General features: G+C 55.6%; 6 protein-coding genes across 6 annotated transcripts; 2 read left to right on the top strand and 4 right to left on the bottom strand.

Moving 5' to 3' along the window:
- Nucleotides 1–290: 290 nt before the first annotated feature.
- On the top strand, nt 291–1,580 carry MAM_00599 (uncharacterized protein; the record flags this gene model as incomplete). The annotated part of the gene is made up of 1 exon (XM_040819398.1): nt 291–1,580. One exon carries the CDS (start codon nt 291–293, stop codon nt 1,578–1,580), a length of 1,290 nt encoding a protein of 429 aa, XP_040682663.1.
- Nucleotides 1,581–2,222: 642 nt separating this feature from the next.
- On the bottom strand, nt 2,223–3,896 carry MAM_00598 (Transcription factor Tfb2; the record flags this gene model as incomplete). Its single annotated transcript, XM_040819397.1, has 3 exons — nt 2,223–3,501; nt 3,597–3,684; nt 3,764–3,896. 3 exons carry the CDS (start codon nt 3,894–3,896, stop codon nt 2,223–2,225), a joined length of 1,500 nt encoding a protein of 499 aa, XP_040682662.1.
- Nucleotides 3,897–5,719: 1,823 nt separating this feature from the next.
- Nucleotides 5,720–7,478, bottom strand: MAM_00597 (uncharacterized protein; the record flags this gene model as incomplete). The annotated part of the gene is made up of 3 exons (XM_040819396.1): nt 5,720–6,472; nt 6,551–7,103; nt 7,306–7,478. 3 exons carry the CDS (start codon nt 7,476–7,478, stop codon nt 5,720–5,722), a joined length of 1,479 nt encoding a protein of 492 aa, XP_040682661.1.
- Nucleotides 7,479–10,668: 3,190 nt separating this feature from the next.
- On the top strand, nt 10,669–11,054 carry MAM_00596 (uncharacterized protein; the record flags this gene model as incomplete). Its single annotated transcript, XM_040819395.1, has 2 exons — nt 10,669–10,867; nt 10,942–11,054. 2 exons carry the CDS (start codon nt 10,669–10,671, stop codon nt 11,052–11,054), a joined length of 312 nt encoding a protein of 103 aa, XP_040682660.1.
- Nucleotides 11,055–11,373: 319 nt separating this feature from the next.
- Nucleotides 11,374–12,153, bottom strand: MAM_00595 (Sterol desaturase family protein; the record flags this gene model as incomplete). Its single annotated transcript, XM_040819394.1, has 1 exon — nt 11,374–12,153. One exon carries the CDS (start codon nt 12,151–12,153, stop codon nt 11,374–11,376), a length of 780 nt encoding a protein of 259 aa, XP_040682659.1.
- Nucleotides 12,154–12,913: 760 nt separating this feature from the next.
- MAM_00594 (uncharacterized protein) lies at nt 12,914–14,606 on the bottom strand (the record flags this gene model as incomplete). The annotated part of the gene is made up of 4 exons (XM_040819393.1): nt 12,914–12,960; nt 13,069–13,653; nt 13,706–13,787; nt 13,842–14,606. The coding sequence occupies 4 exons, from the start codon at nt 14,604–14,606 to the stop codon at nt 12,914–12,916; spliced, it is 1,479 nt and encodes a 492-aa protein (XP_040682658.1).
- Between the last annotated feature and the right edge of the window lie 1,265 nt (nt 14,607–15,871).

Below are 15,871 nucleotides of genomic sequence, written 5' to 3'. Positions count from 1 at the left end.
TATCCAGTTCGTCCAAGTCCAAGCGCCTGCGCGTTCCACAGAGGCGAAGACGATAGTTTTTGCTGGCATTTCTATGTTCGGCTGCGTTTGCCTGCTACTCTCATTGTCTTGACTTTCTTAAAAACAACGCATCTCAACAACAGCTCGATGGGTGTGAAGCCGAAGCAAGTCAAGTTCAAAATCTGCTCCTCTTCTCTCTCTCTCTTATTCAGTCGCCTACCAGTGGCACTTACTTCCAAGGACGACATTAGCCCCCCGGGCAAATTCTGAGTGACGTCAGTGCAGCCATCATGCCCCGGCGAACACATGCAAAACGACCCGTCATATCAGCACCAATTGGTCCCGTCAGGCATTTGGAGGGAATAACTTTCGAAGGAAATGACGCTCTTAGGATGGTGTATCGGTCAAATTTCTCGACGGCCAACACCAACCAAAGCATTACAACAAGCAGTCCGATTGTTTCTTCCGACTCACTTGCCTCTCGAAAGTCGCGTCGGGTCTCCAGAAGCTTCCCAAATACGCAGCCCCCGTCGGCAAGCCCGACTGTTGTGGAGTCTGACATCAGTGCTCTAAGTCGGATTGAAACAAATAGTTCTTCCAAGGCGTCTGTTGGCAAGAGACCGGCCCTGTTATCGCTGTCGACAAGGTCTTCTTCGTCGAGGCATTTACCCAAGTACACCCTGGTTGCGCGGCCAGAGTCGGCTGGAAATGCCGCCGACGTACCGCCTTTGAAAGGGCCAAACCACGATGGGGATCCCTCCATTCCGAGATCGATGAGCAAATGGAACACAAAGACGCTGGCGGTGCTTCAAGAGCTCAAAAAGCCCTTCCTGAGAAGGAGCCTGGCCGCTGTCCGGGGTCTCAGCCCTGATCTTCCGCGCCCGACCCAAGTCGTGTCCAAATGTAGAGGATCTGAACCGAGTGTTTCGGGCTTTCGGTCCTCTGCATCGACCCTGGCAACCTTCGTTGGCATCAGTTCTCGACCAAATTCTCCTCCCAATGTCTCCCCTGGCAAAAAGCCCAGCCCGAGACAGTGCGAGGCCTACTGGACCGGTCGGTTCACGGCGCTGAGTGATCGGTTCTTAAACGAGAGGCTTAACAATGGCGCTTTCAGTTCATCTTCATCACCAACCCACAATACCAGAGACCAGGTGCAGACGCGATTGCCTCTCCCATCTCGCCCATCTCTGGCTTCTCATGACCGCCTGACGTATCTCGCCCCGTCAAACACAACATCCGCTCTACCAACAGCTGTGCACGACCCTAGACCACGTCCCCCTGATGACCAGGAAATCTTGCGGCAAATATGTGAGCAACTTGAGTTGGAGTGCCGCACACCAGCTGAGCGAAACTCGTTCTGCGAGTGGAAAGACACGTATTATGCTCTCAAGTACGTTCAAACAGAACCCCGCGCCGCCGAATGGACGTACGACAAAGGCCAGAAAAACGGGCTTCTTGCTGGTGTGGGCAATCGCTTTAAGAGGGGCGAAGTACGACGAGAGTCAAGTGTTAGGAAATTGGCGAACTCAAGGTCAGGGGCGATTGGCATGACATTTGGTCGCGGAGTGGCGGTATACTGAATGCTCGTTGGCTTATGCTTGTTTTGAACACTGGCCTTTGGGCGTTTTGGGCTGTTATTGAGTCTCTCGCTCACGAAGCATATGAATAACGGGCTGTGTTGGCTTCAGCTTTCTTGTCTGAATAACGGTTGGGCAGTGGATCAGATCAGTATTGGATTTGCGACTTTTGTCACATTCTTTAAAAGGGAAAAGGAAAAGGAAAAAAAAAAGGTCGTCTTTTATGCTTCCCTCCCTCTCTCTCTCTCTCTTTCTTCTTTTCTTTTCTTTTCTTTTCCCGTCCGGCATGATAATCATATCATATTGGCATGGCTGATTCGACTGGCTGACTGGTTTGTCTTGTAAATTTGTGAAGGATGAGAATGGCTTACGATGACTTGCTTTGCGGGCAGAAGCAGACATAGGTGTATATTAAGTACGGGAAAGGGACCAGGCACTGAAAAAACTATGTTACGAACTGATTCTTTTTCTTGCCCCTTCTGAGATTCCCGTGCTCAAAATTTGCTCATGTCGGGCTTCCTGTGTCTAAGCGTGTAAAGTCCCAAGTCCCTGAAACTGTTTTAACCCTCCAAACGCCGCTTCAATGTTTGACAAGTACATGGCTATCCTCCCTGGGAGCTATGAGCGGGCAAAAGCACTCTTCGCCTATTCGATGCGCTTCCTGCTCTTCAAATAGTCCCTGATTTGCTCGTACTTGTTGGCAAAAAACATGCCTGACTTGTCACTTCTCCAGACCAGGACGCCAATCTCCTCTGCAAATCTCGCCGTATCCAGAAATTCCTTGTGGTCTTCAAAGTCGCGGAACAGGAAGCCACCCGTCGTCTTCATGCGTTCGTTTTCCAACTGCCATAGGCGGATCTGGTCGACGACAGTGGGCGGCAGGATCGGTCTGTTGGTGAGCGCGGCCGTGCGGTGCATCTGCTCGTGCGCATGGGCAGCGAGGTACGAGATGATCTGGTCGGCCGTGATGCCGAAATTGATTGCCTGGTGGATGGATGTGCGGGTCACGCGGCCGGCGACCATGTCGGGGAACCGCATGGTGAGCTTGCAGAAGAGGGCGAGGACGGCAATTTGCAGCGTGGACTGGGTGTAGGCGTAGATGCGGTAGTTGGTTTCGACAATGACGCTGCCCTTTTGGTCGCCCGAGGAACCGAGAGGGCCTCCTGGTGGCTGCGAGGACGATTGGCCTTGGGGGCCGGCAGACGCGGCAGCTGTCGCGGCGGCGACGCCCTCGCTTATGGAACGCAGGCTGCTCCCGCCGCTGGTGAGGGTGGTGGCCAGTCGGGTCGGGAAGAACATGGAGCGCTTGTGCTGCGGGATGTAGATGAGGCCGAAGTCGAGGAGGGAGGGGAGCATGTTCCTGCGCTGCTCGGTCAGGGCGTTTGTGTCATATGCGCGGCCGAGCTCCAGGCTTGCAAGGACAAAGAGGAACGACAGCATGTCGACGGTCTCGAGGCCGGCGGCCTTGTTGGTCTCGCTGGCCTCGAGCCAGAGCAGCAGCAGCGTCCAGACCTGGGCGTTTGGCTCTTGCAGCAGGAACGTGAAGCCGGCTTGGGTGATGCCGATGCTGCCGTTGGGCCGCCTGTCTACCAGTCTGCCTGCGACGAGGAGCTCCTTGACGCTCTTGTTGGGGCCGGACACTTCGCCCGTGCTCTTGTATCCGACACTGGAGACGACAAAGTGCAGGATATCCTCCCACTTCTTGCGGGCGTAGCGATCGAGGAAGGGAACGTCGATCTCGGGCGGGACGATGAGCGTTGAGGGCACGCCGAAGGAGTTGTGTTCGCCGCCGCCGGTGAGGGCCAGCCGCAGCGAGTTTTTGAAGTTGGCCGTGAGCTGCATCTCCTGGGGCTTCTCCTTGGACGGCATGGAGATTTGGATGATGTGCAGGCCTTTCAGTGTCGAAATGGCATGGTCTCGCAGTCTATTTTTTGACATTCCGGGTTAGAATGAGATGATGTCACTGCGGCAAGGCACCTGCATATGCAGTTGGCAAAAAAGGCAAATTTTCTTCTTTACCTCTTTGCGTCCGGCTTCACCCAAAGGTCGAGGTCGGTGAGAAGCATAGGCCTGGGCATGTAGAGGATACGCATAACCAGATTTTTCGCTGGCGGCGTCGCCAGAGTCAGCAGCTAGTCTCTCCACAAGAAGGGCATGGCGACGGATACGGCTCCGACAAGACGTACCCAGATGCGGCAGCATGCGGCGGAAGATGGCAAAGGCTGTTGAGGGCTGCTGGTACAGCTTCCTAAAGGTGGTGCCAGGCAGCTTCTCAAGGTAGTCGGCGAGCTGGAGCGAGGGTGCTGGGTTGACGGACATATTGGCGGCGAGACCCGTCGGTCGGGGAAAACCATGTGCTTTGGCTATACCATGATAAGCGGAAGTGATGCCCGCCAGCGGGAAGAGGTCACGGAGTGACGGTGACGGGCGGGCGAGTGCGTCGCAGGTTGGTGAATGTGCTCTCGAACATTTACACTGTCGTTGATGTTGAGCCGGGTGATGGTCGGAAATTTAGTATTTAGTTCTGACGAAAGGTGCAAGGCGGAAGGCGCTGACTGTCCAACTCCACCCACCTCCAGGTGTACTCTGTACGCGGTGTCCGATTCAGGCATGGCCAATGTTTTCCAAGTACATAACTACCTAACTTAAGCACTACCTAGGTGGGTCTCCATCTTTTCTTCTCCGAGCTTCTCCGTACATACAACTGCTCAGGCCGACCGAAAGCGCCGGGCCACAAGGCACCTAGCTTCCTCCGTGTCTGCACCTACCCGCTGCCGTCTTGCCCGCCCACGCGGAGGCTCAGCCAGCACTCAGGAACCGGCAAATAAATAACGTTACCCGCCGCCGGCGCCTTCACCTCTACTCTACTCCCAGCCCACACACCAGCCAGCCACCAAAGCCAACCCGACACAATGGCCAAGAGACTATCCCCTACAGCATTCACAAAAGCCGTACTCAATCCCCGTCGATGCAGCCTCGTCCACGACGCTAATCGACGCAGGTGATGCGGTCATTCATGGCCGAGTCCGGCCTGGAACCGAAGTAAGCCGCCGCCGACCCTACGTCCCAAGAAAGGGCCGAGCCTCTGACACTCCAAAACACGCAGGCTGCTCGGCCCGGGCGTAAGCAATGCCAGCAGACGGACCTCACCGCCAACCATCTAACAAAAGCCCACGCCAGTTCCGCCTCGTGAGCGCGCAAGCCGGCCGCGTCGATTTCGAGCTCGACATCCACAGGGACCACACGGTAGGCACATGCCCCCTCCTGCTCGTCCCGCCCACGACAAAGCCACGTGTTCACGGTCCATCTTGTGTGTAGAACCGCCTCAACACTCTCCACGGCGGCACGCTCGCCAGTCTCGTCGACCTGGGCGGCTCACTCGCCGTCGCCTCCACGGGCCGCTTTGCCACCGGCGTCTCCACAGACTTGAACGGTAGGCTAGGGCCCTGCCCCTGCCGGGGCCATTCGGCAGCTTTACGTGAACGAGGGCGTGGCTGACCCCTTTTGCGCCTGGTAGTGACGTATCTTGCGCCTGGTGGGAAGCCGGGCGATGTCCTCCGCGGCACGGCCGTTTGCGACAAGAGTAAGAGACCGGCGCCGTCGTCGTCGTCGGACGTAGCTTGGGTCGGCTCCTTGCTGTCCGCGATGAAGTAAAACACGCGCAGGCTGACGGGCGTGGTTCTAGTCGGGAAAACGCTCGCATTTACCACCGTGACCTTTACCAATAACAAAGGCCAATTAGCCGCCCGGGGCAGCCATACAAAGTTTGTTGCTTCTGGCCGCGGAAACGAAACAAAAATAAAGAAAAGGCATTCTTTGCTAATCTCCTTCAGATATGTCGCCGGCACCGTGGGCGCAGACGGCCCGTATGTTGCACCGCTCGAATTTTCTGAAGATGTAGACTAGATTGAGCTCAAGGCTAGAGTACAGATATGCGCATACATACATCATGATATCCCCAAGTAGACAGTTCGTTTCGACGTCACATGTTCCCTCTATAATATATGTCATGGTAAACAATTACCTTCCAAACGCCTCAAACCCTGTTGCCCTCTGCACCCATGAGTCCATGAGCTACGGGGAGTATGCATAATGACCAAGAAAAAAGGAAAAAAAAAAGAGACAATTATCCCCCAGTCATCTCAGCTCTTCTCATTGTATGGCAAAGGCTGTGACTGCGGTGTTCTCCCGTCTGCCTGATGATATAACCCCATGGCGTCCGCGTGAGGAGGCGGCGAGCCAGGTAGTGGTATGCCACTGCAGTAGCCTGAATGTGTTGGCAGCGCGAATGATGGACCGGCGTGCGCTTCCTCGGGACCATTAACAGGCGTGAATGGCAGTGCGTGCTGAGGCGGGGGCTGCGGAGGGGCTTGGTGGCGGGCACTGTAGTAGTCGGGGGGTGAGTCATCTTCGCCTTCGGCCTCCAAAGTTTGTCGTATCTGCTGCTGCTGTCCCTGCAACTGCGGTGGCGGGTTGACTGCGAGGCGGGGGATTTCGCGCAGAGCGATCGGCTCGTGTGTCGGCTGCTCGTGCGACGTCACTTGCAGCATCTCATGCACTTGCGGTGCCGGCACGTTGAACTCCATGTCTGCCTCACTTGCCTGACTGGTATTGTGCGAATAGCTCCGAGGGCTTTGCTGAGGTGTGATGTCTAAAAGCCCCGGTGTCACAGGCTGCATCGTAGACCAAAGACCGCGTTTCTTGCAGCCGAGGGCGAAAAGGACACAGAATATGACCAAGGCCGGCCAGGTATCTGCGACGACATCTACCACGGTGAATGCAGAGGGCGGGACGTTGGTGGCGCCGTCGCGCGGCTTGAATATCACACAATAACCCACGTTGTAGGCAGCACGCAATACAAAGAGCGATTCGCATACGATAAGATATGTAGAGGCCTAGAGGTGGCGGAACCGAATGTCAATACGAATGATCAAATGCCGCATCAGACTTGGACGACGCCGCCGTCAACCTACCATTGCGACACGCTTGTCTCCCCGACAGCGCACCTTTGTAAGGATAGACTTGACGAGAATACACAGGGCAACAGCCAGAGCCATACAGTGCACGGCCAGAGATAGATGTTGGGACGTCTTGCCCAACGTCATCTGACTATACGATGAGCCAACGAAGGAGTGATCATATCCGATACGGCTGCTGCCCAAACCAAAAACGGAATATAGATGTTGACCAATGGCGAATGCAACAATGCTCAAAGTAAAGAGAAGACCGGCGAGCCCGTAGACGGAGAAGTGGAACACGTTATCAACGAACTGGACGGTTCCGGGTGATAGGCCGCCATTGCCTCGACTCGATTCAGTGTTGTGCGCAACAATTATGCCCTTGTCGAGCCCACTGATGGCAAGGATTATGCAAATGTCGGAGAGGTTCGCGAGGAGGGTGCCCAAAAGATCAAATTCTACCTGGACAGGCAGGATCTCTTTCGAGCGGATGGGCTCATAGTTTGGCAGATAGAGGTCCGAGAAGAGAACGGCGAATAGATTGACGAGAAAACAGGAGAAGCCAGCCCTAGTTGAAGATGAGCATAAAAAGAACAGGGAAAAGAACAAGAACAAGCATAAAGTCGCCTCCCGCATCCGTGTGCGCCCAAAAGTGGGCAAAAGTCTACGTGTCATGGTTGAATTGTCGGCAGCAGGTTTTGCACGGCAAAGGGATGGAATGTGGTCGAGGGCGAGGCGTAAGGAGCGAGTAAGGAGTAGGGAGTGCTTACAATGAAAACAAAATGAAGCCTGTTTTGAACCAGACCAACCAATTTCGAGAAGGATCTCCTTTCCGGCGGGCAAGGCATAGCGAACAGAAGAAAATGACGAGGGCGGGAAACGAGGTCAGGAAGAGCAAGACGCAGGCTGCGATGACCCAAACCAGTTGGTAGCCGGAATACATGTTGGGCACAGAGCAAACCCAACCGTTGTGGGCGCTCGTCAATGCATTCGGAACGGTTCGAGTGCAACAGCCGACGGAGAAGGATTGTTTTTGACGAGGTGACTTGAAACCGCGAGGAAGTGGATGCAGAAACGCGAGGACATGGATGATGGGAGGGCTGTCGGATCGGCTGTGCTCTGTAGTCAAGACTGCGAATGTACTCCGGCGCGGGGTCCCCCGTCGGCTGTCGGTGCGACACGCGCGAACCGTTTGACGGCGGCCACGGCCCCTGGGCCTGGACCCTGCCGTCGCTGTGCTGTGCATGACAATTGAAGATGAAATGGAAAATGGAAGACCGGCAACGGGGGTGACTGCTCCGCGAATCGGTGCGCTGGCAAAACTGGGTCGCGACACGGTCGGCTGCTCTTGTAGTGCTATGTAACTACCTGGGTTCCTTTGCTCGTCGTATCGATCAGTTGACATTTCCACTGGCTCGGTGCTCCGTACCTACCTCGAGTACTTAGGAACTTAGGTACTTTACCTTAAGTAGGTACTTAGATAGAGTGCTTAAGTAGGTACCTAGGTACGTACCTAGGTATGTACTTAAATAGGTACCTAGGTACTTAGTACTTAGGAAGTAGGCACTCGATGTAGATACCTGGGTAGTCTGCTCGCTCCATTGTACCGAGTACGTGCGGAAAATTCCGCACACTGCAACCAAATGGGGAATGGACGTGGGAATGACGGCCAGGGATGGATGTGCCTCATCGCCTCTCGTCGCCTCGCCTCGCCTGACCTCGCCTTTGTTTGGACATTCTGCAACGGGTTTGGCGGTACGGCGTATGCGCCTAGCAATTCCCAGCTGCTAAGTGAGTACTTTCCCAAGTACTTGGGTACTTCACTAAGTTCCTACTTAAGGTACTCATTTAACCTTCAAGTGCAAAGGTCGGAAGTCAGGCCGGAACCTTGGTCGGGAGGGACGTCGATGGATTTCCGCAGAAACACAATCCTCATTGTTCAAATTACGCCTCTCACCAAACGTTCAACAGTCCACGCGCACGTTTATCTATCTTATTCTTCTCCCCTTTTCTTCCCTTCAGCCTTGGCATTCAATCTAGTCCATTTCCGTCTCGTAGAGTCTCGCCGCCTTGCTTCCAAGGCCGAAAATTAATCAAAATCAAAGGGACTCCATACCTACAGCTATTACAATGAATATCAACATCAACAGCAACAGCAGCATTGATCGATCATGAAACCGCGCGAAGAACAAGCTCACATCATAACTCTTGGCCAGCTGGACTGCAGCGCTGTCATGGTCCCAATTGACAAGCCTTTCGTCCATGCTCTGCTCTATCGTCAACTTCCTGCCAAGTCTTGTTTGGTAATCTTGAGCCTTATGTTGCCCAGAATAGGCATGAATTAAGGACCGCCAAAAAAATAATGTTCAAGGCCCAGCTATATCTGTTTGCATAATTGATCAACCACGCCTTACTCTTGCGGCTCCTTGGCATTCACTGTGAAAGGGCTCCCGGGGACGATGGGGTTTGGCCTTTCATCTCCCTCTCTTCTTCTTCCACCAAGGCGCCCGTAAACATTTCCAGGCAGGCTTCTCATGCGTCCACCCACATACTATATCCTTCAGGCCAGTACTCTGCCCTCCTTAGGAGCAGCCACCACTGCGGGTCGGCAGACAACTGCGCCGGGGCAGGATAGGCGAACTCCCAGTCTATGACACTCACCACGCAGGTATTTTGATCGATCAAGACGTTGGACAGACATAGATCCTCGGAGTATAGCCAAATGTGGACTCGCAGTGGTCCTTCTCTCCGGACACCAATCCGCGCAAGCTGGCCGCTGGATGCCAGGCGTTGAAATAGCTGGCGAGCTACGCACTTGCAGCGTGCGTCTTCTTCCTCGTTCCTCGTCCAGAATCGCGTCATTGCGCTGGAACCTTGGCCGCGCCAGATGCATACCACTCCGTGGAGGGAGAGTACCGCTGCGACGGGTGTACTTCAAGATGATGGTTGCGTCCTTGCGTGCATGCCTAGGAGGGCACAAATATTTATTTATGTTTGACTACGAGAGAACCTTGGGCTTGAAGAGACGTGCGTCGACGTTTGGAAATCATCCCGACAGGAGCGGTCAACATGCCAGCCACAGAAGCCCCTTGGCCGTTGCAAATGGTGCATGCCTTGGCCACACGCGCGATGGGTACATTTTTAAACTTGATGGGCGGGAATCGAGTGGCGCGCGTTGTTCTACAATAGTGACGATGTAATGTGCCCGTCGTTCGCTTCTGCCTGTCTGCCTGTCTGCCTCCTTCCTTCAGCCACCGCAATTGAATGCTGGATTATTCAGCCCTGGAAAGTTCGCCATCATCAGCAGCCTGTTCCTGAAGCCCGAGCGAGTCCTTGGTCGCTGCTGCTGCTCCACGAGGTTGCGGACTGGCCGACTGTTGAAGCCAAAAGTGCAAATCAAAGGGTGCTAGTATTGACAACATTGTCCGACTTGTCAAGTGGAGGTGCATACATACAGCTCGAAATATGCCTCGTGCCTGGCGACCTCGTTGGCTGGATCCGTGCCATATTACCGACGGTTTTAGGTTACCAGGCATGTTTCAGATGGCTTCTCCCAGGCCTTTGGTTAAAGAGAGGGCGCGGCGGGATGTCGTCAGCCGGCACTTGAGACTTGAGCCGTTGCCAAACGCAAACATGGAACTGTGCGGTGCCTGGGCCCTGGTTCCTTCAAAGGTCAGAGAAGGAAGGCACTCTGGCAAGGGCCGCAACGCACTCTGGTTGGCTGCCAAGGCAACGCCGCAACGGCACCCGCCATTTCATGACGTCACCGTTTTCGCTGCCGCCATCGACATCAACCTCACGGTTGCAATTGCAAATCCGCGCGTGGCACGTACCGTCGATACCAGACACACATACTTGAGTAGGCAAGTTAGTCCACACAGCCAACCACGTCACTATGAAGTCTTGTCTGATCCCCCGGTTGCTGGCTGCTTGGTTCCACCCCACACCCAGTTTGATAAATACGTAGCCAGCTGCTGCGATCAACCTGCACCGCACCCAGGCCGATCACGTCAGCAAAGTCTTGTCTCTTCCTCAAACACGTAACCGCACGCCGGTGCAACTGAATCCTCCCAACACAAGACAGCAAAAAAAGCAGAAGCAAAGCCAGCAAACGACTAATAACCGTTGCAAGTATGGCGCTTACATCCGCCGTGTCAGACCTCTTCAAGTCCATCTACGAGCTCCTGGCCTCGGTCCTTTCCGCCATCTACGCCGTCGTCCATGCGGCGTTCAGCACCGTACGGGGCGTCATTGCCGGCATCTTGAGCCTGGTCCAGAGCACCGTCCACGAGGCCCTTCATTTGACGGGCGGCGTGGGCAAGTTTGTCGCGAGTGAGTGTGCATACTGCATCCCGGGCACGTGAAGCCACAGACAACGTTTCCCCCGTCATGCTCACCACAACCAGGCAACTTTGCCGCGCTTGTCGTCGGCGGCTTACTCGTGTTTGCCTACCTGCGCTTCTCGGCCACGCCCTCTTCCCGGGCCGGGTCTGTCGCGCAGAAGAAGAAGACTCAGTAACGGACGCGCGCGCCAACCCGTACCTGACAGGCCGATGGTGAGAAATAGCGTGGCGAGTCATCATCGGCGCTGATGAGAGGGGGTGGTTGATCTGTCGGATTCCTCTTTTCCTTTTCCTTTGTCTTGGCGGGCAACATTCAACGGGCTCGTCGTTGGGAAGCACACATGGTCCGGACAGCTTTGCAATAACATCCGCCAGCTTGCGAGAGCCCGCCGTCCCGACAACAATCTCATGACATGCCTGCCGTATCAAGTGCTCCCATGTGCCAGACCACAAAACCATGTCGCCCTCGTCACCGTGCTCCTCTCCCCCCCCCTTTCAGTCTGCCCTTCTCGCCGCCTTGGGCCCGCCCTTCTCATCCGTCCCGTGCCACCAGTCCAGGACGCCGATGCCGCCAAAGTAGACACTGAACCGCTCGTGATGCCTGTCGTGCTTCCTCGCCAGCCCGCCCAGGAAATCGTAGCCGCTGTGCACCGTCGCCGTCTCAACAAGCTGGTACGCCAGAAACACCCACATGGTAACAATGTGCGTCCCCAGCAGCATCGGCGGCAGCGCAACCGGCAACACGTTGGCCACCAGATGCTCCACGGGGTGCGCGTACTCGGACGCAAAGGCCACCGGCGCCGTGAAGCGGTGGTGTATCTTGTGAACCCGCTGGTACAAGCACCGCACGTGGAACAGCCGGTGCGCATAGTAGAAGAGCACCTCTCGGCCCGCGGCGCAGAGCACCACGCCGCGCGCCAGCTCCGCCAGCGACGGGAGCGCCGCCTCCACGCGCACGGCCGGCAGGCGCCCGCGTCTGGCCATCTCGCACGACAGGCCTACCTGGACAGCGCACACGATGGCCTGGTTGCGGAGCGAGACGAGCACGGCCTCCCGCACGTCCGCTGCGCTGGGCTGCTTCGGCGCCGGCTGGATCTTGTGCCGCGCCGAAAAGGCCGGCGCCACGGCGTCGAGGGACACGAAGAACGCGCAGGGCAGCCACCAGAACACCAGGTGGACCACGAGCTGGCCCGCGACGTCGATTGTGTAGGGGCCGTGCGTGGCCACGAGCCGGGACCACAGCTTGGGCACGTCGATGCCGTACCAGGCGTCCATCGCTGAGCGGCTAGAGGAGCGGCGTCGTCGACGAACACGGACGGGGAAGGCTGGGGCTTGTGTCGACACGCACGCGTCTTTTCCTTGGCTGTGGTGTCGCTTTTCACACTCGCCTTCGTCGTCGGGGTTTTATCCCAAGGCCAACGAGGACAAAATGTTCGACGTCGAAAACGTCCCTCGGCCCGGACGGACGTGAACGGGTCGACCGCAAGACTTGCGTGGCTGGCCAATCATGTTGTTACGCCATTTCACGTGCAATACGAGGTACAGTGACACCATCTTTGCGCCCGTCTGATATCGGTGCGACTGTAACATGTCACGGCACAGAGGTGGGGGCGAAACTTACTTAAAGGAGGAAAATTTGCAGTCTAGAATCGGCATAAAGAAAGAGCCCTTGATTACATCACATAATTTACGTGACGCAGTCGCGTAATATGTTGCAGAGGCTTCCTTTACAGGTGGCTACATGGAAATAGTTTTGCAGCGTCCAAATCAATACACGGTCATGGCATCGTAACTCCAACCGCTGACTTTTTGTTCCTCCCTTGCCCAGCGTTTTCTGCATTCTGCGCCAGGGTCGACAAGACGAAAAACCTACATCGTCAACAAGTGTGTGTAACCTTCAAGCCTTGTGCTCCACACCCAATCCGTGGGCTACAAGAAGCTTGAGAAGTATATGCGTAGACGTCATCGGCCAACGTTGTCAAATGTACTCGGTGCGATGCAAGCCGCTCAACGTCAATGAGCGTCTCCTTTCCGCTCAGGTCAGAGTGCTCAACATGGCTCGGACAAGAGCTGGCGGTGGTCCTAATCCGCATCTTCGTCAGCTGCAAAGCTCAGCCTGGCGATGGATGCAAGTTGCCAATAACCGTGCGCACCTTCATCGATATCTTGGTACGCTGATGGACATCCTACCTTTCTTGTCCTTCTCAATCCGAGGAGGTTTCGGGCGGGCCACTGTCCGTTTAACTTCCTCCTCGTAAACAACAAGCTGTCCGTCTGGTAGTCTCTCCGTTCGGACCACTTCGCGTTCAACCTCACTCCTTGGTCGGTGAACAAGCTCTCGTTCTAATGCCTTGATCTCAGCGCGAATATCGCGGCGGGTCCGAGATCGGGACCGAGAACGCGGCACGACGACAAGCGCACCATCGTCATGGTGATGGTGACGGTGCTTGTGGCGATGGGTGTGGCTCGATTCCCAGCTGCTGGAGCTTCGCGATGGCGATACTTCTCTGATGACGGTCTTATCAACAATGTCCACGTGCCCTGTAGCACTGCGAGGAGCTGCATCCACGACAACCGGCGCTGGGCCAGCAACGGGAACAGGAGCAGGAGGAGGTGGCACCACGACAGGAGCGGGAGGTGGTGCCGGAACAACCATCGGGGGGGGAGGAGGAGGGGCTGCGACATGTGCCTCAATAACCTTTTGTTTCCGCTCCTCGATTCGCTCCTCGACCAAGTCGCCAGCAGAAGACCGGGCCGCGGTGACCTCTTGATCTACTACAAGATGAGTTAACAAAGGTCCGTCCCAAGCACAAGACTCATGCAATACCTTTCATATAGTCTTCACTCAATTTCAACAGTTCGTCGATGTTCTCTTGCCCTAGAGCCTTTTGAACAATGATTGAATTATCCTGGGTTCATGTCAGCACAGGTTTGATTTGGCTATGCAGAAAGTACTACCGTACCTCTTCGACATAAGGGTATCCGAGGTCAATGAGCGCTCGCTTGGAAACCAGGCGGACTGGAATCTTCGTTTTGCCCTTCTTTGGGTACTCGCTGCGAATTGTGGCTCCTCCACCACTGCTCGATGAGCTGCTGGAGGATCGCGAGCTGCTACGGTGGGTGTGGGTTCGAGTACCCCTTGATTCTCGACTCCTGTCTCGCCTTTCGCGCTCCCTGATGAATTCTCGCCCTCTTAATCTCTCCGGCATGGGTCTATATTCATCTTCTGGGTAAAAGTCCGACTCCGGACGATAATCATAATATCGATCATCCCGCCTTCCGGGCGAGGGGAGTCCTCTGGCTTTCGGGAGAGGAATAGGTGCGTATGGTGCAGCTCGATAGTCGTCCCTGAATATGTCCTCTCGTCTAGCAGGAGGTGGGTATTCCTCACGCTGATCGAAAATATTGCGAAGCGGTCGTCGGTCGTACGTATCTAGAGACGACTGACGCCGGAGAAAAGAAGGTCTAGGGGGGGAGGAATCCCGATAGTAGTCTCGGTCTCTTTCCTTCTCCATGACGATGCGACGACCGAAGTCTGGATGACGGACAGGTTCTCTCCTCGGTTCGTACCGGGGCTCATCGTCGTAGTATCGTCGATCTCGCACGAAGTCGTCTTCGCGGTACCGGCTGCGGTCATGGCGATCCTCGGAACGCTCTCGGCTTCTTCCACCTCTCATGTAGTATCTGTCATCTTCGAAACGGTCACGCTGCCAGCGTTCACTGCCCATGGTATAGTCGTCGGGTACAAACTTGGTTGGGACCCAGGTGCTTCGGTGTGGCTGTGCTTATAGTCTGAAATCAGGCGGGTTCGCTGAAGTCGAGGGAACAGCAGTGAGCGACAAGAAACTGTTGTAGATATTGCTCGTCCAAGATCCAAGGAATCGAACGAACAAAGACACCGCAGAAGCGACAGGATTAAACAGAGCCGGATGCGATGGATCGTGAAGGGTGGGAAATTTTGCAGAGGCAAGTCGGGGAAATCGACGAAGCGAGAGTCGGAAGATAACGACTATGTATGTATGTGGGCGGGCTATGACGTTGATGAGCCAGGCCCCCCCGCTTGACAATGCTCAACGGTGGACTGGCGTTTGACCAGCGTCGGGCTTTCCTGGCTCAGGTGGTTGGTTGGTTGAGGTTTTGGCAGCAGGGAAGAGGAGGGAGCAAGGAAGGGGGTCGGGGGGGCTTTTCCTGGGATGCCTGCCTGCCTGCCTGCCGACTTAAGTAGCAACGTCTGGTCGATGGGTGGATGATGGCTGGAATGGATGTGACTGGCGGACGAGCGACGGCTGAGCGAGGGCCAGTGACGCGTGACCCTGGAACGAAGCAAGCTGGACCTTGCGGTCAAGGCACGTTGCCCGGCAGGACCAGAGGACGAAGACGAGGACGAGGACGAGTGACCCTGCCGACGGCCTCAGTGTGAGTGTTGAAAAGGGTCTGGTTGCACTACAGTCGCGCTCAGCCGTCGTCTGGTTGGAGCATACGAGCATCACCTTTGATGTCGGGATGACCTCGTCAGCCCAGCCGAAAGCACCCAAGGAGGCGCATTGTCTGGTATCCGCTCTGGCTCGAGCCGTGGCCCAGTTGGGATCTGGTCTTGAAGCCTGAGGTGGATCTCGACCAGGATTCTTGCGCGTGTGGCCGACATTTGCAGGGTTCAGGGCGCAGGATACATAATACGCACAGTACGGAGTACGTGAGCGACGGCACTCCGATGGGATTAGGTTGTGCAAGTACAGACAGCTATAAACTCTGCCCACACAAATAATGTGGTCCGAGTACTCCCGGAGTACCGCCCGACATATTCGCACGTCAAGCACGGCTTTGTTGCTGTTGTTGTTTGTTGTTGTTGTTGTTGTTGTTGTTGTTGTTGTTGTTGGTGGTGGTGGTGCGATGGGACCGCCGCCACTTGAAAGAACCTCGCACGGTCTTTCGCTGCGGAAGAGACCAGAGCATCTCTTCCCAGGACTATGGCATGGATAAGTGGCGGTCGAGT

The sequence above is a fragment of the Metarhizium album genome (assembly GCF_000804445.1).
Source record: "Metarhizium album ARSEF 1941 chromosome Unknown scaffold_1, whole genome shotgun sequence".
Taxonomy (NCBI): domain Eukaryota; kingdom Fungi; phylum Ascomycota; class Sordariomycetes; order Hypocreales; family Clavicipitaceae; genus Metarhizium; species Metarhizium album.
This window is presented reverse-complemented; position numbering and strand designations above follow the sequence as displayed.